The 23,423-nt window shown below is 47.3% G+C and overlaps 1 protein-coding gene across 5 annotated transcripts in view; it reads right to left on the bottom strand.

Annotated features, from left to right (window-relative positions):
* DDR1 (discoidin domain receptor tyrosine kinase 1) overlaps window positions 1–23,423 on the bottom strand; it is a 144,579-nt gene that overhangs the window by 6,967 nt on the left and 114,189 nt on the right. For 3 of the 5 annotated variants that reach the window (XM_073641771.1, XM_073641770.1, XM_073641772.1), the window contains exons 4-17: window positions 11,861–12,089; window positions 11,628–11,775; window positions 11,370–11,472; window positions 10,176–10,362; window positions 8,480–8,726; window positions 7,914–8,063; window positions 7,416–7,573; window positions 6,242–6,452; window positions 5,653–5,754; window positions 4,504–4,736; window positions 3,308–3,435; window positions 2,935–3,141; window positions 2,002–2,236; window positions 1,713–1,862 (exon numbers count right to left, since the gene is read on the bottom strand). In XM_073641771.1, coding sequence (XP_073497872.1) covers window positions 1,713–1,862; window positions 2,002–2,236; window positions 2,935–3,141; window positions 3,308–3,435; window positions 4,504–4,736; window positions 5,653–5,754; window positions 6,242–6,452; window positions 7,416–7,573; window positions 7,914–8,063; window positions 8,480–8,726; window positions 10,176–10,362; window positions 11,370–11,472; window positions 11,628–11,775; window positions 11,861–12,089 — 2,488 coding nt within the window. The remainder of the gene's footprint in view (window positions 1–1,712; window positions 1,863–2,001; window positions 2,237–2,934; window positions 3,142–3,307; window positions 3,436–4,503; window positions 4,737–5,652; window positions 5,755–6,241; window positions 6,453–7,415; window positions 7,574–7,913; window positions 8,064–8,479; window positions 8,727–10,175; window positions 10,363–11,369; window positions 11,473–11,627; window positions 11,776–11,860; window positions 12,090–23,423) is intronic. The other 2 variants (XM_073641773.1, XM_073641774.1) reach the window with 2 other exon arrangements.

Genomic DNA, 23,423 nt, shown 5'->3' with positions numbered 1-23,423 from the left:
CTGGAGTATAATACAGGATGTAACTCAGGATCAGTAATGTAATGTATGTACACAGTGACTGCACCAGCAGAATAGTGAGTGCAGCTCTGGAGTATAATACAGGATGTAACTCAGGATCAGTAATGTAATGTATGTACACAGTGACTGCACCAGCAGAATAGTGAGTGCAGCTCTGGAGTATAATACAGGATGTAACTCAGGATCAGTAATGTATATACACAGTGACTGCTCCAGCAGAATAGTGAGTGCAGCTCTGGAGTATAATACAGGATGTAACTCAGGATCAGTAATGTAATGTATGTACACAGTGACTGCACCAGCAGAATAGTGAGTGCAGCTCTGGAGTATAATACAGGATGTAACTCAGGACCAGTAATGTATGTACACAGTGACTGCACCAGCAGAATAGTGAGTGCAGCTCTGGAGTATAATACAGGATGTAACTCAGGATCAGTAATGTAATGTATGTACACAGTGACTGCACCAGCAGAATAGTGAGTGCAGCTCTGGAGTATAATACAGGATGTAACTCAGGATCAGTAATGTAATGTATGTACACAGTGACTCCACCAGCAGAATAGTGAGTGCAGCTCTGGAGTATAATACAGGATGTAACTCAGGATCAGTAATGTAATGTATGTACACAGTGACTGCACTAGCAGAATAGTGAGTGCAGCTCTGGAGTATAATACAGGATGTAACTCAGGAACAGTAATGTATATACACAGTGACTGCTCCAGCAGAATAGTGAGTGCAGCTCTGGAGTATAATACAGGATGTAACTCAGGATCAGTAATGTAATGTATGTACACAGTGACTGCACCAGCAGAATAGTGAGTGCAGCTCTGGAGTATAATACAGGATGTAACTCAGGACCAGTAATGTATGTACACAGTGACTGCACCAGCAGAATAGTGAGTGCAGCTCTGGAGTATAATACAGGATGTAACTCAGGATCAGTAATGTAATGTATGTACACAGTGACTGCACCAGCAGAATAGTGAGTGCAGCTCTGGAGTATAATACAGGATGTAACTCAGGATCAGTAATGTAATGTATGTACACAGTGACTGCACCAGCAGAATAGTGAGTGCAGCTCTGGAGTATAATACAGGATGTAACTTAGGATCAGTAATGTAATGTATGTACGCAGTGACTGCACCAGCAGAATAGTGAGTGCAGCTCTGGAGTATAATACAGGATGTAACTCAGGATCAGTAATGTAATGTATGTACGCAGTGACTGCACCAGCAGAATAGTGAGTGCAGCTCTGGAGTATAATACAGGATGTAACTCAGGATCAGTAATGTAATGTATGTACGCAGTGACTGCACCAGCAGAATAGTGAGTGCAGCTCTGGAGTATAATACAGGATGTAACTCAGGATCAGTAATGTAATGTATGTACACAGTGACTGCACCAGCAGAATAGTGAGTGCAGCTCTGGAGTATAATACAGGATGTAACTCAGGATCAGTAATGTAATGTATGTACAAGTAATGTAATATATGTACACAGTGACTCCACCAGCAGAATTATGAATACAGCTCTGGAGTATAATCCAGCCTTATTAGTGTAAAATTAGTTTTAATCTCCCCCCCATCGTCTCATGGTCCACATTACAGTTATGAGCTTTCTATATGGCAGATTCAATCAAAAATGTATGCCTCTGGTTACGTGTAGGGTATCACCATTACTCGCCCCCATACTCACCTGTTTCTTACTGTCCCTGAAAACTTCCCCAGCATTCTCAATCACGTCTTCATCATTCAGCTCCCCGTATGGCTGCTCTTTGCACAACATGAAAATCTCCCATAGCGTCACTCCAAAGGCCCAGACATCGCTGGCTGTGGTGAATTTACCCTATAGATGTGGACAGCAGAGAGTGAAGAGTCAGTGTTTCTATAAGGAGATGCCTAATGTGGCCACCCTGACAGTTTCTATAAAGCTTGTCACCCAGCTTTCCAAAACTCTTAGATGGCAAATCTGGCCAGTCACTCACCATGAGTATACACTCCCAGGCCATCCACCGGATCGGCAGCACCGCCCGGCCCTGTATTCGGTAGTAATCGCCGGCATACAAGTTTCGGCTCATACCGAAGTCGGCTATCTTAATGGTGAGGTTTTCGCCCACCAGGCAGTTTCGAGAGGCGAGGTCCCGGTGTACAAAATTAAGTGACGAGAGATATTTCATACCGGAACAAATCTGCAAGGCCACGTGGAGGAGGCTGGGGTAACTGAGGAGAAGATAGAGACAGGATCACACAATCTGTTATCGCCAGGTCCTATGAATGGGTCACCCACATCTGCGCTCTCCAACATCTATCTGTTTGGAAACTACAAACGTCATGGCCACTAGTACCTGTGGGAGAAATCTGATTTAACTTTGTGGACAAATGACTTTTCATTGTCTGGTACCGCTATGGGGTTTGTAGCTAGGCCAAGACTAAGGTTGGTGGAGGCTGCTGGGTAAAAAATTTGGTGAGGCCACAAACATTCTCCACTGAAGTCCATGGCTTTTGTGGAGACACAGTGGAGAGACTTACACACCTCATCATTCTTCTTAAATAGAAAGGGTCACCAAATGGCCCACCATGGGCATCTCCATTTTCCAAAGTGAGTGGCATCCCAAAATTGAGTAGTGGATGTATGGTAGACTATAAGGTAATGATACCATGCGCCCTACAAGGTAAATGGCAATAAAAGTAAACAGTACCCACTGGGCAACCAATTCTCTGGTGGTGGTGATGATGATGAAAGCACTGGGCCATGTGCTGTCTGCCCTCTTTAAACCTAGCCCTGGTCGTGTTATGTCAATCTTGGTGAGGTCTGTGGCAGGTCATAGACATTTGATTGCCAGAAGATTCAGTCCAAATTGCATGGAGCTGCTAAATGTCTGGAGTTTCCCCAATATCCATTTATAGGATTTGCTCACCTAATACACGGAGGGTTGTGTCCATCCTCCATGCGCTCGTCCTCCTTGGCCAACTCATGGGCACTGAGAAATTGGTTGAGGTCTCCATTCTCCATGTACTCAGTAATCATACACAGCGGATCCTCGTCCAGACAGGCCCCCAACAGGCGGATGATGTGTGGGTCGCTCAGACGGGACAAAATCTTTAGTTCCTTCAGGAAATCGCTCCTGAGAGCCAACAGAGAACAAGCAATGATCAGAAGTGGAGGTAAGAACCTGACAAGCCGATGGGGGTGATGCCAACACATCAAGGGGTACCGGGACGTAGCACATGCCGTGGACAGGTAGGGGGGTGTATTCAGTTCTATAATCAGTACACAAACGGTTAATTTACCTGGCATTTTTATTTGCATCCGACCGTAGTAATTTGACCGCCACGAGAAGACTCCGGCCTTTGCGCATGTTGAATGGGAACTGAAGAACTGGGAGCTCATGGGGATTCACAACCTCACATAGGTGAACCTTGAAAAGAACGACGTACAAATATGGGGGGGAGGGGTCAGGAAAGTAATAAACATTATAATATAATATGTAGGGGGGGTGGATTCTCCACATTCCTTTTACAAAAATCTGGTTAGTAAGGCAAATATGAATTTTTAGGCTTTTTTTTGGCCAAGGCTGAAGATCAGACTGATTGCAAGGGATGTTCTGCCGGACAACTCTATAGCGTATGTGACAACTTTTCCGAGTAGCAGTCATGTCATGGTATTCGCAATCTCAGTCTGCTTTAGTAATCAGATTTTCCTAAAACTAAACCTAAGTGGGGAAACGAGGAGAAGAAGAAGAAGAAGAAGAAGGTGGGTCATAAGTGGCCAAGGATGACCAGGTTGTCAAGAAACCAAAGCAAGACATCAAAGCAGGGTACAAAAACCGGCCACTGAGCCACAGTTTGGTGCCCAAAAAAAAAACAATAAAAAAAAAATTGAGGGACAGAAGAAACGACAGGGAAGTAACAAAAGAAATGAAGGAGGTTAAAGGGCGGTCAACAAAACGGTGGACAAATGGTAACACATACATAGGGCCCACTTCATCATCTGCGGTGGGGTATTTAAGTCACTTTTCTTTTTTCGTCTTGAAATCATTGATGTTTTTGTTGCGCCGAAGTCTTCAAAATAGTGCAAACTTTCAGTAAAATAAAAAATGCTAGGTTGTTTTTTTTGGTCTCTTTTCCTTATTTGCGCATTTTTAGAGCAAAAAATTGGCTAAAATGTGGTAAAATTGGCGCAAAAAATTGTAGGCGTAGATAAAAAAAAAATCACTCCCAAGGAGAAAACTGTAGCACATTTAAACAAAAAATGTGGGACTTCTTAAAAAAGTGGCAATTGATGAGGCGGCCAAAAACGTCTGGAAAACAAAGTCGCAAAGGAAAACAGAGAAAAAAAATGCCCAAAAAAAAAACAGGCGAACGCCAATAAAATAGACTTAAAGGATAAGATACAAATGAAAAAAGGCAAAAAAAAACAACAAAACAAGGTGCATATGCAATAATGGATCTGGGCCCCTAGTGTTTATGTAGTGATGGACACTTACCTCTCCAAACTGCCCTTCCCCCAGCTTCTCCCGGAATAGAAGATGCCCCCGGGGGAACTTGCTAAGGGGCAGTTCCTTGGAGGTGAGCGTGTCGGCAGTCAGGGCGGGCACAGCGTAGGTGTTACCCCCTGTCACCCCCTGCAGGGTGACAATATCGGCTTCAGCATAGTGAGGGACGCTTGGGGGACACAACATGGGCAGCTTAGGGGACTCCAGTTCTCTGTAGCCGCCTTCTGGGGAGAGAAGAAGAAGGGTAAAGTAGGTGGGGTATTAACGGAGGCGGCGAGGAGGGAAATAAAGAGAAGAACGATGAAAAGCGAGAGAGAAGAATGTTCCTCTATGATGTGGTCCAAGTTCACGGACCCCCAACAATCTCACAACTACATATGATGGCGCCTGCTATAGGTCCGTCAGAGAAGGAGGACTAGCCCTGGTTGGTCCCATGCCCCTTGGTATTGGAGGGTGAGAACCCGTTAAGGAGTCTAGGGGGTGGAGAATTGGCCCAGCACTATAGTAAGGGGTCCTTTATATCTAAGATTTGGGGTCATGTCTTCTGCGCAACTATTTTTTTTTTTCCGGATGGAGTTCCCCTTTAAAGGGTATTCCCATCTACAAGATCCTATTCCAATATGTAGTAGGTGTAATAATAATAATATTAGCAAATACCTCCAATTAGAAATGTAGTATAGTTCTTCTCATTCACAATGTCACTTACCTAATGTGCAGGGCATTGCAGTAGCTGGAGTATCCATGGTTACGGCCACTAAGAGCTGTCTAACTAACTAACTGTCACTATATGAGTGGTCAAAACCATGGATACCTAAGCTACTGCAATGCCCTGCACATGAGGTAAGTGACAAAGCGAATCAGAAGAACTATACTACATTTCTAATTAGAGATATTTGCTAATATTTTTATTATTACACCTACTAAATATTGGGATAGGATCTTGGAGATGGGAATACCCCTTTAAGTCCAATGCAACATGCAACACAGAAGAGTTCCCCATGACTACTCTGACTGTCCCAGCATTGCAGATAGTAGGAGACACCTCGTTAGGCACGGACTCTCCAGTCCTTAAGAGACAGATAGAGACAGTGAGATGGGAGAGTTGGAGCTGACCGAAGCTCCGGAGTGACAGCCCCTTACCCTGGCTGTTGATTGGCTTAGCCTGCACGCCAGCAGGCTCTGTGATTGGCCGGCTGTAGGTGGAGAGCAGGAGCTCATAGGCCGGGTTGTTTAACAGCAGAGCTGGAGAGACACATGCAGAGTATATAGTGTATACTGCCATCACCATGCAGACAAGTACACGGAATTAGATACACACGCGTGCACACGGATATACCGCCCACGAGTCTGTTAATACACCAGTCATCTAAGCCCCGCCCCATTCCCTGGCCACACCTCTTCATATTTAAAGGGATATGCCATAAATGCCTGATAATCGCAGGTGCCATAGGTGAGGGGGTATACACATGTATCTTCAAGATCTTATCCCGCCTGTTGATGTAGACCCCAAATCTGGTGATAGGTGGGAGTCACATCTATCAGGAATATATGGCATATCCTATGCCAGAGAGAATACCCCCTTAAGACAATATTAATTATTACATTTCCATCACATATATCTGATATCATGCACTTAGTATAATACCGCTGCTCACATGCACATATTATATACATAGAATATTAACCCTCTAGACACCACGCACATGACGTGCACCATCCATTCACTCACCTGCTCCTTCAGAATTTGGGCACAGGGTAGCCATCTTGGCAAGGGGGTTGTGACTAGGCTCTTGGTACTCCCCCTCCGATGTTAAGATGCGCTCATAGCGGCTGCCATGTCTAGATGCCAGCGATAGGTTCTGAGTGTTGTTGATGACCACAGTGTCGGTGGGGAGGGACAGGCGGGCGGTGAGATCAATGTCCGAGGGTCGGTGCTGCGCCTGGAAGAAGGATCGAAGAAAAGTAAGTTAAATTAGGTAATATGTCCCGTTCTTTCATGTTATAAAGCAGCAGTTTGTACTTCAGAGCTGCTCTTCCTACAGTAACTGGCTCTAAATGTAGATAAATTCCATGCTTTCATTTTCTAGTGCAGCAGTATGTACTTCAGAGCTGCTCTTCCAACTGCACATAGTTTAAATTGTAGATAAATCATTTTCTTTCTGCTTCCAGAGCAGAAGTTTGTGCTTCACAACCGCTCTTCCGACTAGAAGTGACTTTAAATGTAGATAAATTCATTTTTTTCAGTTTCTATGGCAGAAGTTTGTGCTTCAGGGCTGTTCTTCCTTCTGTAAATGGCTCTAAATGTAGATAAATCCTGTTCTTTAATTTTTTAGAGCAGCAGTATGTGCTTCAGAGCTGCTCTTGAGACGGTAAACGGCTCTAATGTAAATAAATCATGTTCTTTTATTTTCTAGAGCAGCAGTATGTACTTCATAGCTGTTCTTCTTACCGTAAAAGGCTCTAAATGTAGATAAATCATGTTCTTTCATTTTCTAGTACAATAGTTTGTGCTTCAGAGCTGCTCTTACTACTTTACATAGCTTAAATGTTAGAAAAATACTGTTCTTTCAGTTAACAGAGCAGAAGTTTGTACTTCGGAGCTGCTCTTCTAACGGTAAATGGCTTTAAATGTAGAGAAAAAATCTTGTTCTTTCAGTTTGTAGAGCAGAAGTTTCTGCTTCGGAGCTGCTCTTCTTAATATAAATGGTTCTAAATGAAGATAAATACTGTTCTTTCAGTTTCTAGAGCAGCAGTTTGTGCTTCAGAGCTGCTCTTCTTTCTGTAAATGGCTCTAAATTTAGATGTAGCCTTTTTTCACCTCTACAATTTCCTACAGGGGGAACTTACGACCGTTGTGTCCTGTTGCACCAGTGGGTTGTCAGATACATAATGGTTTCACCCACCTTCCCCAGTAATCTCTTCCAGCGCTGCCTCCACAGGATCAGGATAATGACAACCAACAGGAGCAGGATTATGACCATCAGGCAGCCAATCAGGATGGCGGTATTACTGCTCTCGTCCTTGACTATTGGCTGGTTTATCCGGTTAACGCTGACGGCCTCTACGGCAGAAAATAACGTAAAAGGCGAATTAAAATAAAAATTAAGGATTGCTAAGAATAAAAAATATATATATATTTTTTTTTTTTTTTAAAGAAACAGCGTCGCTTCTGTCTGTGTCTGGAATTACAGTATTCAAGTGAATGGGACTAAGCTGCAATACCAGACATAGCCTATAGATGAGAGTGGCGCTGTTTTAAAATAATAAATATTCTTTTTTTTTAATTCATCTCGGCAACAAACTTGAAAGATAAAGGGACGGAGAGATAGAAAATAAAGACTAATGGAGAAGCCACATATGGAAATGATAAATCATGCTAGAATCAGCTGCGATGTTCTCACCGTGAACACTTTCACTGGAGCTGCCTACGGTAGTCGATGCAGTTTTTTGGCTGGTGCCTTGTGGTGCTGCTGTCGTGGGAGGTGGCAGGGTGGCTTCCCGTGGCTTGGGCAGAGGACTCGGTTCCTCCGATTCTGATGAGTCCTGGACATCTTTCGGTCAGAAGAACACAAGGAACTGAATACAAAGACGTCTTAAAAACCTCAAAATTATCTTTCTTTTAATGCCAGACGCTCCACGTTAAAAATTAGATCGGCTACTTCTGATGTATAAATATTACTGAATGTTTAAAGGGGTTGTTCAGAACTTTGATATTGATGTCACTATCCTTAGGGGGTCCGACACCAGGAACCACCACCGTTCAGAAGTACAGGAGCTGAAACACCACAGCGCCATACATTGTGTAGTGGTCGTTCTTGGGTACTGCAGCTCCGCTCCCATTCACTTCAATGGGAGGAAAAGTCATTAATTTCAACGTTCTGGACAGAGTTAAAGGGGCAGAAACGACAGAAAAGAGAGGTGAGACCAAGTCAAAAGTCTTCAATAGGTATATAAAGCAAATACTGACCGGAGAGAAATGAGATCTCACTGAAAAGCAGCCACGGGCTGGAGAAGTAATAATGACAGCGGAGGATCCTGGCCGGCCTGCCAGACAGCGACATGGTGACAGTCCGGGCACTCGGGTCTCGGACATCCATTGCTAGAGAGAGTGTGACCGGGTTCACGTCCCATGGAGTGTGCAAGGCACGTTTGAAGTAACAGTCCACACGGCGAAACACTTGGACACCTCTGGAGTGCATGTTATTAGCGTGTACCTGAAGGGAAAGATGGGGAAAGTGAAGGACGGACATCACAAGAATGATCATAAAATGGTTCAAAATGGGACCTCAAGACTACCCATGAGCCCTTCTGACTATATATTAGGCTATACACCTTAGAAAACTGTGTGCAGTCGACAGTTATTCCACCCAACCCCCATAAACATGGCCGAGCATGCATGTACAAGGGCTGTCTACAGGAAGAGAATAGGCCGCTGCCAGACATCTCTGGCGCTGGTTTACCCTGTTTGAGAACAAAAGATGGGGCATGCTCAAATCCGATATGCCCGACCTGCCTTTCCCCTGATATCTGTAAAAGTCAGGAGCCCCCAATTATCATCAGTGGGCTGACCGAATCTGGCTGGTTCAGCCAGCGTACATTTTTAAGCAGTTATCCGGTGTTGTGAGCGGCGGTGCTGATGATATCACGGCCGTGCACTCCTTCCAAGACGTGTGACGGATCAGCGGGTCATTAGAAAAGGGCAGGGAAAAAAAAACTGACAAACGCATACACTGCTCCACAGGTGTAAAAGGTTGAAACATCTTCAGCACCGCTGACTTCCGATGCAGAAGTGAGCGGCTCCGGATGGCGTCAGATAACTCCTTTAAAGGGGTATTCCCATTTCCAAGATCCTATCCCAATATGTAGTAGGTGTAATAATAATAATATTATCAAATACCTCCAATTAGAAATGTTGTATAGTTCTACTGATTCGCTACGTCACTTACCCCATGTGCAGGGCATTGCCAGACCTTAGATATTCACTAGCAACAAGCTGACTAACTGACACTATATCATTGGTCGTAACCATGGGATACCTAAGGTCCAGCAATGCTTGCACATGAGGAAAGAGACATAGTGAATCAGGAGAACTATACTACATTTCTAATTGGAGGTATTTGCTAATATTATTATTATTATTACACCTACTACATATTGGGATAGGATCTTGGAGATGGGAATACCCCTTTAAGTCAGTGTCTCTGTTAACACAAATAACTGTGTGGTTAACCCTTGGGGCCGCCATTGCCATATTGCACTGTAGTGTGCCAGTGCCACTTCGTTAGGAGGGGTCTAGGCGGTAAGAATAGACATTGACAGCTATATGTTTTCCATTACGGCTGTGTTTGTTTCTACACGCATGAAAGATGCCCAATGATCGGGGAGATATGCCGGTGACACAGGTATGGAGGCATCAAAGGAAAGATCTAGAATTCTCCATGCGTATAGAAACAAACAAACCCATGTGGGGGGTGGGGTGGATTAGCGATCAGGGGAAAGTATCCCTTTCCTCACCTTTCGCAGCCTTTCCTTTCCCTTTTTCCCGCCTGTAGAGTTTATGGAAGAATTCTGACACCTCCTGTCTATGGAGATCTAATAAAGATGGGGAGGAGGGGGATGCAGCTGCAGTATCTCTCCCTCAGTGTCCTACATATAGTACTCACCCTCATATATGTAAATGACCTCAGGGCATCAAACTCAAACTCCATCTCCAGGTATCCAGACGGGAAACTTGCCTCATTCCAACCAACATAATCGTACCCGGGCCAGACACCCTGCTCCTTGTGCTGGAGGAAATCATCAGCCCCAATAATGCCGTCCGTCAGCTGGCCTAGTCCTCCATAATGTAGCCTGGAGGGGAAGACAAAATTACATTTAACCGGTTGCATTGGAGTAGAAAAACATTGCTGCCTTCTTCCCAAACTGAGCGCCACACTTGTCTGTGGGTTGTGTCTGGTATTGCAGCTTGGGTGAATGTGGCTGGGCTGCAATACCGCAAACAACCTGTGGACAGATGTGGCGCTGTTTTTAGAAGAGAAATGCAATATTTGCAATAAATTCTTCCAATAGGTGGCACTAGAGAGCCAGCTTTCATTCTATTGGAAGAGGGCTTATTTGCATATGTTTTCGGTCTTCCTGCACCAGCTTGGCCGTCTCCACAAGAAGCGACAAAACTCCCAAAGAAGCCTAATCCCTTTCAATAACCGACCTCCCGTGTCCTGTGCTAGACATAACGCAATGTATTATTGGTGCATGAAGTATCCCTTTAATTTTCAGCTTTAATAGACAGAGATAATTTTGGGATATATTTAAAGGGAAACCTCTCACACTAAGCAAGCACTGGGATCTGCAGACGGCATGCTATAGAGCAGGAGGAGCTGAGCAGATTTATATATAGTTTTATGAAAAAAAAATGTTCGATATAACTTTTAATTCACTCATTTTAATCTTTGCCTTTAGGAGTCCAGTGGGCGGTCCTAATCAGTGATTGACAGCTCCCTCTGTAGGCACGCTGCTTCAGAGAAGGCTGTCAATCACAGAATGGAACTGTACACTGGACTCCTAAACATTGAAAGAACAGGGGTTTCAATGAATAAATGGAAGATGGTAATCTCAGACTAGAACCGCCCACTGGACTCCTAAACATAGAGCGGGACATTTCATGAATAAAATTCAATTTATACTAAATTTTTCCCCCAAAAACACTATATATACACATCTGCTCAACTCCTCCTGCTCTATAATATGTGGACCAACGTTTTTTAAAATGATAAGTTCCCTTTAAAAGTCACAGCAATTATTAAAATACATGATAAAATGGCGGTAGATACTATGTCTATATATGTGTTCAAATTTACCCTCCGACCGTAAATCCATCATACGTAGAGTCGTTTAAGTTAACCATCCCCGAAACAAGGGTCATGATGTCTCCTGGTGGAGATGTGTAAGAGCGGAGTCCATCTGTGGTGGGATAAGAAAAATAGAAGTCAAGAAAAGAACACTGGTAGACGCAAGATAAGGACAACCCTAGACTAGGAAGATGAGAATGGTCCAAGCACTGGTGAGATACTCAGGGTGGCGGCCATAGCTACACGGGGAGTGAGCAGTGGACTCACCTTGCCAATCACATCCATATAGCTCCACTCTCAAACATACACTCATGACTCGGTCAGCCATTGGATAGAAACGGATGTAACGCGCAATAATTGGGGGTCCAAGGTCCTTCAAAACGAGGTCATGTGTGTTCTCATTTCCGACGATCACCTACATAAGACAGAATAGAACTATGTCATCAGAAACTTCGGATTGAAGGACATCTCTCATGGTGTCACCTCCACCAGCTTCTCACCTCGTTTCCCCACCGATCTCTCCACTGGGCCCACTTGTACCCATCTCTGCTGTAGCGCAGCTGGTAATGTCGGACAAATTCTTTGCCCAGTCCTCCGCTGTCTCGACCCTGAGTGCCGACAAGGGTCAGGAAATGCAGGTTCCTCAAGTCTATCTGTAGATATTCTTCATTACTAGGATAGACGGGCCCAGCTGGGCACCAGGCTCCATCACCTTCATTGCTTTCTAGTCTGCGGCATGAAAAAAGAGAGAGAGTTACATAGTCACTTGGGTTGGAAAGACACATATGGCCAATAATTTTATACATCCAGAAGCGACTGCTCTTACTGTAAAGAATCCTTTCCTCTATTGATAATGATGGCCCTGGTTGGGAACATACAATAGTTTTGCGAGTGAAAAGTTCATAGTATATTGACTTTGTACCAAGCACATACAGTATATAATACTTTCTCTGCTCCTCCTCACTGCCGGCGATATCTCTCCAAATCCTGGCCCTCCTCACCACATCCCCACAGTCACTTCTACCTCTCATCCTTGATCTATCACAAATTTCCGCAACCTTTCTAACCTTATATCCATCCGCCTAGCCCCGCTTCCCCAGTCCCTCTAACAGGAGCCCTATGGAACACTCGCTCCGTCTGCAACAAAATTTCCTACATCCATGATCTTTTCATTACTAACAAACTTTCCCTCTTTGCCATCACCGAAACCTGGCACACCCCCTCTGATACACCTTCTACAGCTGAACTTTTATACGGTGGATTCCACCTTTCCCACAGCCCCCGCCCCAGCGGCAAGCATGGTGGAGGAGTAGGTTTTCTCCTGTCAGATAACTGCTCCTTCTCTCATATCCCACTGCCGCCCTCCATTACTCTTCCCTCTTTTTAGGTGCACTCTGTGCCCATCTACTCCCCCTCCAACCTCCAACTGGCTGTCATTTACCAGCCATCAGGGCCAGCCACCACCTTCTCTGACCACTTCACCACCTAGCTACTTCATTTCCTTTCTGTGACATCCCCACTATCATCATGGGTGACTTCAACATCCCCATAGACACTTCCCACTCAGCTGTCTCTAAGCTCCTATCCCTCACTTCCTCCTTCAGCCTTGCTCAATGGTCCTCCGCAGCCACTCACAAAGATGGCCACACACTGGACCTTATCTTCACCCACCTCTGTTCCCTATCTAACCTCTCTAACTCACCTCTCTCTCTGTCTGACCACAACCTACTTACATGCTTTTCCCTCTCCTCTCTAGGTCAACAATCCCCAGTCCACAAACTTGCACACCCTGGCAGAAATCTCAAACACCTCGACCTACACTCACTCTCTGAATCCCTCCTCCCTCTTACAGACATAAATTCCTTACACGATGCAAATGCTGGTGACGCTTTATATAACAACACAATCGGATCGGTCGCCCCCCTCACACAGAGTTCGCACAATCAACAGGCAACCCTGGCACACCAGCCTGACTAAAGAACTGAGACAAGCTTCCAGGGTTGCTAAGCGGAGATGGAAAAGGTCCCACTCCAATGAGCACCTCATCGCATTCAAACAGTCTCTCACTACTTTGAAGTCCATACTCACTGCAGCAAAACAAACCTACTTCTCATCTCTCAAATCCTTCTTGTCTCACAACCCTAAACAGCTATTCAGTACTTTCAATTCTCTCCTCCGTCCCCCAGCACCTCCATCCTCTTCTCTTATCTCAGCTGAAGACTTTGCTTCATTCTTCAAGCAGAAGATTGACAACATAAGGAAAAGCTTTTGCCTAAAGTCCCCAGAGCCACTCCTCATAACTACTCAACTCTCCTCAAAAAAACAGCTTCTCCACCAGCACAGAAGATCAACTTTCCTCTTTACTCTCCAAATCACATGTCACCACTTGTGCCTGTGAACTTGACCCAATCCCGTTCCACCTCATTCCAAACCTTACCACAGTCTTCAACCCAACCCTAACAACTGGTGTCTTCCCCTCATACTTCAAACATGCCTCGATCACACCCATCCTCAAAAAGCCCTCCCTTGACACATCCTCTGTGTCTAGCTATCGCCCCGTATCACTTCTCCCCTATGCCTCAAATCTACTGGAACAACACGTCCATTTTGAACTGTCCTCCCACCTCTCCGCCTGCTCCCTCTTTGACGGCTTCCGAACGCACCATTCCACTCAAACTGCCCTGACTAAAGTCACCAACGACCTACTAACCGCCAAATCCAAGAGACACTACTCTGTACTCCTCCTCCTGGACCTGTCATCCGACTTCGACACAGTGCACCATTCCCTCTTACTACAGACTCTCATCTCTCGGCATCACAGACTTGGCCCTATCTTGGATCTCCTCATACCTAACAGACAGGACATTCAGTGTCTCCCACTCACACACCACCTCCTCATCTCGCCCCCTATGTGTCTGTGTCCCGCAAGGTTCAGTTCTAGGGCCCCTACTCTTCTCCATCTACACCTTCGGCCTAGGACAGCTTATAAGAGTCTCACAGCTTTCGGTATCACCTCTATGCTGATGACACACAGATCTACCTCTCTGGACCCAATATCACCTCCTTACTAACCAGAATCCCACAATGTCTGTCAGCATATTTCTTCTCTGCTAGATTTCTAAAACTTAACATGGACAAAACAGAATTCATCATCTTTCCATCATCTCATTCTACCCCCCCAACTGACCTATCCATCAAAGTCAATGGCTGCTCACTATCCCAAGTTCAGCAAGTTCGCTGCCTCGGGGTAACCCTGGACTCTGATCTCTCCTTCAAACCTCATATCCAAGCCCTTTCCACTTCCTGTCGACTCCAACTCAAAAATATCTCCCGAATCCGCACATTCCTCAACCATGAGTTTGCAAAAACATTAGTGCATTCCCTCATCATCTCCCGCCTTGACTACTGCAACCTCCTGCTCTGTGGCCTCCCTTCCAACACTCTCGCACCCCTCCAATCTATCCTAAACTCTGCTGCCTGACTAATCCACCTGCCCCCCCGCTATTCCCTGGCCTCTCCCCTCTATCAATCCCTGCACTGGCTCAGAGACCCAAGTTCAAAACCTTAACCTTGGCATACAAAGCCATCCACAACCTGTCTTCTCCATATACTGTATCTCTGACCTAGTCTCCCGGTACTTACCTGCACGCAACCTCCGATCCTCACAAGATCTCCTTCTCTACTCCCCTCTTATCTCCTCTTCCCACAATCGCATACAAGATTTCTCCCCTACTCTGGAACTCTACCCCAACACATCAGACTCTCGCCTACCGTGGAAACCTTCAAAAAGGAACCTACCTCTTCCGACAAGCCTACAACTTGCAGTAACCCTCACTCCACCATATCGCTGCACGACCAGCTCTACCCTCACCTACCGTATCCTCACCCATCCCTTGTAGATTGTGAGCCCTCGCGGGCAGGGTCCTCTCTCCTCCTGTACCAGTCGCTGACTCGTTTTTGTTCAAATTATTGTACTTTTTGTCTGCAATGTATACCTCTTTTCACATGTAAAGCGCCATGGAATTAATGGCGCTATAATAATAAATAATAATAATAATAGGGGCTGCTATGGGGTCCCTGTAGAGAGGGGCCCATTCAGGTGGTTGATTTAGAAGTTACTGCTTTTACTGTAAAGAACCCTTTCCTATATTGATGATGATTATAATAACATAGTTCATAGTATAATGAATGTATACATAATTTTGGTATACATGAATCATATAGTAAACCCACCAGATTCTCCATTTTTGGGCACGAGTGTTCTTCACACATATCGAAATACATCAGGATAAAGGGCAATTTCAAGTGGACGGTTCTTATACTAAGTAGTCTATGTGATTGGAGGTGCAGCCCCGCAACAAACCCCCCCAGGGCAAAAAAAGAGTAAAATGCCTGACATGACCGAGGTGAATGAGTAATAGTGGAGGGTACAGAGGTTAATCCATAGTGAAGGCATACACATCCTGGATCCAGTGTGGTCCAAGGTGCAGCTCGCATGTCGTGGGCCCCAGCATATGTTATAGAGGGGCCCCAGCACATGTTATAGAGGGGCCCCAGCATATGTTATAGAGGGGCCCCAGCACATGTTATAGAGGGGCCCCAGCACATGTTATAGAGGGGCCTCAGCACATGTTATAGAGGGGCCTCAGCACATGTTATAGAGGAGCCCCAGCACATGTTATAGAGGGGCCCCAGCATATGTTATAGAGGGGCCCCAGCATGTTATAGAGGGGCCCCAGCACATGTTATAGATGGGCCCCAGCACATGTTATAGAGGGGCCCCAGCACATGTTATAGATGGGCCCCAGCACATGTTATAGAGGGGCCCCAGTACATGTTATAGATGGGCTCCAGCACATGTTATAGATGGCCGCCAGCACATGTTATAGAGGGGCCCCAGTACATGTTATAGATGGGCCCCAGCACATGTTATAGATGGGCCCCAGCACATGTTATAGAGGGGCCCCAGTACATTTTATAGAGGGGCCCCAGCACATGTTATAGATGGGCCCCAGCACATCTTATAGAGGGGCCCCAGCACATGTTATAGAGGGGCCCCAGCAAATGTTATAGATGGGCCCCAGCACATGTTATAGAGGGGCCTCAGCACATGTTATAGATGGGCCCCAGCACATCTTATAGAGGGGCCCCAGCACATGTTATAGAGGGGCCCCAGCAAATGTTATAGATGGGCTCCAGCACATGTTATAGAGGGGCCCCAGCACATGTTATAGAGGGGCCCCAGCAAATGTTATAGATGGGCCCCAGCACATGTTATAGATGGGCCCCAGCACATGTTATAGATGGGCCCCAGCACATCTTATAGAGGGGCCCCAGCACATGTTATAGAGGGGCCCCAGCAAATGTTATAGATGGGCCCCAGCACATGTTATAGAGGGGCCCCAGCACATGTTATAGAGGGGCCCCAGCACATGTTATAGAGGGGCCCCAGCACATGTTATAGAGGGGCCCCAGCAAATGTTATAGATGGGCCCCAGCACATGTTATAGATGGGCCCCAGCACATGTTATAGAGGGGCCCCAGCACATGTTATAGATGGGCCCCAGCACATCTTATAGATGGGCTCCAGCACATGTTATAGAGGGGCTCCAGCACATGTTATAGATGGGCCCCAGCACATGTTATAGAGGGGCCCCAGCAAATGTTATAGATGGGCCCCAGCACATGTTATAGATGGGCCCCAGCACATGTTATAGAGGGGCTCCAGCACATGTTATAGATGGGCCCCAGCACATCTTATAGAGGGGCCCCAGTACATATTATAGAGGGGCCCCAGCACATGTTATAGATGGGCTCCAGCACATGTTATAGATGGGCTCCAGCACATGTTATAGATGGGCCCCAGTACATATTATAGAGGGGCCCCAGCACATGTTATAGAGGGGCCCCAGCACATGTTATAGATGGGCTCCAGCACATGTTATAGAGGGGCCTCAGCACATGTTATAGAGGGGCCCCAGCACATGTTATAGAGGGGCCTCAGCACATGTTATAGAGGGGCCCCAGTACATGTTATAGAGGGGCCCCAGCACATCTTATAGAGGGGCTCCAGCACATGTTATAGAGGGGCCTCAGCACATGTTATAGAGGGGCCCCAGTACATGTTATAGAGGGGCCCCAGCACATGTTATAGAGGGGCCTCAGCACATGTTATAGAGGGGCCCCAGCACATGTTATAGATGGGCCCCAGCACATGTTATAGAGGGGCCTCAGCACATGTTATAGAGGGGCCCCAGCACATGTTATAGAGGGGCCCCAGTACATGTTATAGAGGGGCGCCAGCATATGTTATAGAGGGGCCCCAGCACATGTTATAGATGGGCCCCAGCACATGTTATAGAGGGGCCCCAGTACATGTTATAGATGGGCCCCAGCACATGTTATAGATGGGCCCCAGCACATGTTATAGATGGGCTCCAGCACATGTTATAGAGGGGCCTCAGCACATGTTATAGATGGGCTCCAGCACATGTTATAGAGGGGCCCCAGCACATGTTATAGAGGGGCCTCAGCACATGTTATAGATGGTCTCCAGCACATGTTATAGATGGGCTCCAGCACATGTTATAGATGGGCTCCAGCACATGTTATAGATGGGCTCCAGCACATGTTATAGAGGGGCCTCAGCACATGTTATAGAGGGGCCCCAGCACATGTTATAGAGGGGCCTCAGCACATGTTATAGATGGGCCCCAGCACATGTTATAGATGGGCTCCAGCACATGTTATAGAGGGGCCTCAGCACATGTTATAGATGGGCTCCAGCACATGTTATAGAGGGGCCCCAGCACATGTTATAGAGGGGCCTCAGCACATGTTATAGATGGTCTCCAGCACATGTTATAGATGGGCTCCAGCACATGTTATAGATGGGCTCCAGCACATGTTATAGATGGGCTCCAGCACATGTTATAGAGGGGCCTCAGCACATGTTATAGAGGGGCCCCAGCACATGTTATAGAGGGGCCTCAGCACATGTTATAGAGGGGCCCCAGCACATGTTATAGATGGGCTCCAGCACATGTTATAGAGGGGCCTCAGCACATGTTATAGATGGGCTCCAGCACATGTTATAGAGGAGCCCCAGCACATGTTATAGAGGGGCCCCAGCACATGTTATAGAGGGGCCCCAGCACATGTTATAGATGGGCCCCAGCACATGTTATAGAGGGGCCTCAGCACATGTTATAGAGGGGCTCCAGCACATGTTATAGAGGGGCCTCAGCACATGTTATAGATGGGCTCCAGCACATATTATAGAGGGGCCCCAGCACATGTTATAGATGGGCTCCAGCACATGTTATAGAGGGGCCTCAGCACATGTTATAGAGGGGCCCCAGTACATATTATAGAGGGGCCCCAGCACATGTTATAGAGGGGCCTCAGCACATGTTATAGAGGGGCCCCAGCACATGTTATAGAGGGGCCCCAGCACATGTTATAGAGGGGCCCCAGCACATGTTATAGATGGGTTCCAGCATATGTTATAGATGGGCTCCAGCACATGTTATAGATTGGCTCCAGCACATGTTATAGATGGGCCCCAGTACATATTATAGAGGGGCCCCAGCACATGTTATAGAGGGGCCATAGCACATGTTATAAAGGGGCCCCAGTACATGTTATAGAGGGGCCCCAGCACATGTTATAGAGGGGCCTCAGCACATGTTATAGAGGGGCCCCAGCACATGTTATAGATGGGCCCCAGCACATGTTATAGAGGGGCCTCAGCACATGTTATAGAGGGGCCCCAGCACATGTTATAGAGGGGCCCCAGTACATGTTATAGAGGGGCGCCAGCATATGTTATAGAGGGGCCCCAGCACATGTTATAGATGGGCCCCAGCACATGTTATAGAGGGGCCCCAGTACATGTTATAGATGGGCTCCAGCACATGTTATAGATGGCAGCCAGGACATGTTATAGAGGGGCCTCAGCAGATGTTATAGATGGGCCCCAGCACATGTTATAGAGGGGCCCCAGCACATGTTATAGATGGGCCCCAGCACATGTTATAGAGGGGCCCCAGCACATGTTATAGAGGGGCCCCAGCACATGTTATAGATGGGCCCCAGCACATGTTATAGAGGGGCCCCAGCACATGTTATAGATGGGCCCCAGCACATGTTATAGAGGGGCTCCAGCACATGTTATAGATGGGCCCCAGCACATGTTATAGAGGGGCTCCAGCACATGTTATAGATGGGCCCCAGCACATCTTATAGAGGGGCCCCAGTACATATTATAGAGGGGCCCCAGCACATGTTATAGATGGGCTCCAGCACATGTTATAGATGGGCCCCAGTACATATTATAGAGGGGCCCCAGCACATGTTATAGATGGGCTCCAGCACATGTTATAGATGGGCTCCAGCACATGTTATAGAGGGGCCTCAGCACATGTTATAGAGGGGCCCCAGTACATGTTATAGAGGGGCCCCAGCACATGTTATAGAGGGGCCTCAGCACATGTTATAGAGGGGCCCCAGCACATGTTATAGATGGGCCCCAGCACATGTTATAGAGGGGCCTCAGCACATGTTATAGAGGGGCCCCAGCACATGTTATAGAGGGGCCCCAGTACATGTTATAGAGGGGCGCCAGCATATGTTATAGATGGGCCCCAGCACATGTTATAGAGGGGCCCCAGCACATGTTATAGATGGGCCCCAGCACATGTTATAGAGGGGCCCCAGCACATGTTATAGAGGGGCCCCAGCAAATGTTATAGATGAGCCCCAGCACATGTTATAGAGGGGCCTCAGCACATGTTATAGAGGGGCCCCAGCACATGTTATAGAGGGGCCTCAGCACATGTTATAGATGGGCTCCAGCACATGTTATAGAGGGGCCTCAGCACATGTTATAGATGGGCTCCAGCATATGTTATAGATGGGCTCCAGCACATGTTATAGATGGGCTCCAGCACATGTTATAGATGGGCTCCAGCACATGTTATAGAGGGGCTCCAGCACATGTTATAGAGGGGCTCCAGCACATGTTATAGAGGGGCCTCAGCACATGTTATAGATGGGCTCCAGCACATGTTATAGAGGGGCCTCAGCACATGTTATAGAGGGGCCTCAGCACATGTTATAGATGGGCTCCAGCACATGTTATAGAGGGGCTCCAGCACATGTTAAAGAGGGGCTCCAGTACATGTTATAGAGGGGCCTCAGCACATGTTATAGATGGGCTCCAGCACATGTTATAGAGGGGCCTCAGCACATGTTATAGATGGGCTCCAGCACATGTTATAGAGGGGCCTCAGCACATGTTATAGATGGGCTCCAGCACATGTTATAGATGGGCTCCAGCACATGTTACAGATGGGCCCCAGCACATGTTATAGAGGGGCCCCAGCACATGTTATAGATGGGCTCCAGCACATGTTATAGATGGGCTCCAGCACATGTTACAGATGGGCCCCAGCACGTTATAGAGGGGCCCCAGCAAATGTTATAGAGGGGCCCCAGCACATGTTATAGATGGGCTCCAGCACATGTTATAGAGGGGCCTCAGCACATGTTATAGATGGGCTCCAGCACATGTTATAGAGGGGCCTCAGCACATGTTATAGATGGGCTCCAGCACATGTTATAGATGGGCTCCAGCACATGTTATAGAGGGGCCTCAGCACATTATAGAGGGGCCCCAGTACATGTTATAGAGGGGCCCCAGCACATGTTATAGAGGGGCCTCAGCACATGTTATAGAGGGGCCCCAGCACATGTTATAGATGGGCCCCAGCACATGTTATAGAGGGGCCTCAGCACATGTTATAGAGGGGCCCCAGCACATGTTATAGAGGGGCCCCAGCCCATGTTATAGATGGGCCCCAGCACATGTTATAGATGGGCCCCAGCACATGTTATAGAGGGGCCCCAGTACATGTTATAGAGGGGCGCCAGCATATGTTATAGATGGGCCCCAGCACATGTTATAGATGGGCCCCAGCACATGTTATAGAGGGGCCCCAGCACATGTTATAGATGGGCTCCAGCACATGTTATAGAGGGGCTCCAGCACATGTTATAGAGGGGCCCCAGCACATGTTATAGAGGGGCCCCAGCACATGTTATAGATGGGCTCCAGCACATGTTATAGATGGGCTCCAGCACATGTTATAGATGGGCCCCAGCACATGTTATAGAGGGGCCCCAGCACATGTTATAGATGGGCTCCAGCACATGTTATAGATGGGCTCCAGCACATGTTATAGAGGGGCCCCAGCACATGTTATAGAGGGGCCCCAGCACATGTTATAGATGGGCCCCAGCACATGTTATAGAGGGGCCCCAGCACATGTTATAGAGGGGCCCCAGCACATGTTATAGATGGGCTCCAGCACATGTTATAGAGGGGCCTCAGCACATGTTATAGATGGGCTCCAGCACATGTTATAGAGGGGCCCCAGCACATGTTATAGATGGGCTCCAGCACATGTTATAGAGGGGCCTCAGCACATGTTATAGATGGGCTCCAGCACATGTTATAGAGGGGCCTCAGCACATGTTATAGATGGGCTCCAGCACATATTATAGAGGGGCCCCAGCACATGTTATAGATGGGCTCCAGCACATGTTATAGAGGGGCCTCAGCACATGTTATAGAGGGGCCCCAGTACATATTATAGAGGGGCCCCAGCACATGTTATAGAGGGGCCTCAGCACATGTTATAGAGGGGCCCCAGCACATGTTATAGATGGGCCCCAGCACATGTTATAGAGGGGCCCCAGCACATGTTATAGATGGGCCCCAGCACATGTTATAGATGGGCTCCAGCACATGTTATAGAGGGGCCTCAGCACATGTTATAGAGGGGGCCCAGCACATGTTATAGATGGGCCCCAGCACATGTTATAGATGGGCTCCAGCACGTGTTATAGATGGGCCCCAGCACATGTTATAGAGGGGCCCCAGCACATGTTATAGATGGGCTCCAGCACATGATATAGAGGGGCTCCAGCACATGTTATAGATGGGCTCCAGCACATGTTATAGATGGGCCCCAGCACATGTTATAGAGGGGCCCCAGCACATGTTATAGATGGGCTCCAGCACATGTTATAGATGGGCTCCAGCACATGTTATAGAGGGGCCCCAGCACATGTTATAGAGGGGCCCCAGCACATGTTATAGATGGGCCCCAGCACATGTTATAGAGGGGCCCCAGCACATGTTATAGAGGGGCCCCAGCACATGTTATAGATGGGCTCCAGCACATGTTATAGAGGGGCCTCAGCACATGTTATAGATGGGCTCCAGCACATGTTATAGAGGGGCCCCAGCACATGTTATAGATGGGCTCCAGCACATGTTATAGAGGGGCCTCAGCACATGTTATAGATGGGCTCCAGCACATGTTATAGAGGGGCCTCAGCACATGTTATAGATGGGCTCCAGCACATATTATAGAGGGGCCCCAGCACATGTTATAGATGGGCTCCAGCACATGTTATAGAGGGGCCTCAGCACATGTTATAGAGGGGCCCCAGTACATATTATAGAGGGGCCCCAGCACATGTTATAGAGGGGCCTCAGCACATGTTATAGAGGGGCCCCAGCACATGTTATAGATGGGCCCCAGCACATGTTATAGAGGGGCCCCAGCACATGTTATAGATGGGCCCCAGCACATGTTATAGATGGGCTCCAGCACATGTTATAGAGGGGCCTCAGCACATGTTATAGAGGGGGCCCAGCACATGTTATAGATGGGCCCCAGCACATGTTATAGATGGGCTCCAGCACGTGTTATAGATGGGCCCCAGCACATGTTATAGAGGGGCCCCAGCACATGTTATAGATGGGCTCCAGCACATGTTATAGAGGGGCCTCAGCACATGTTATAGATGGGCTCCAGCACATGATATAGAGGGGCTCCAGCACATGTTATAGATGGGCTCCAGCACATGTTATAGAGGGGCCTCAGCACATGTTATAGATGGGCTCCAGCACATGTTATAGAGGGGCCCCAGCACATGTTATAGATGGGCCCCAGCACATGTTATAGAGGGGCCCCAGCACATGTTATAGAT

Source organism: Phyllobates terribilis, unplaced genomic scaffold (assembly GCF_046119375.1).
Source record: "Phyllobates terribilis strain yellow unplaced genomic scaffold, ASM4611937v1 Scaffold_7__3_contigs__length_470593459, whole genome shotgun sequence".
NCBI classification, from domain to species: Eukaryota; Metazoa; Chordata; class Amphibia; order Anura; family Dendrobatidae; genus Phyllobates; species Phyllobates terribilis.
This window is presented reverse-complemented; position numbering and strand designations above follow the sequence as displayed.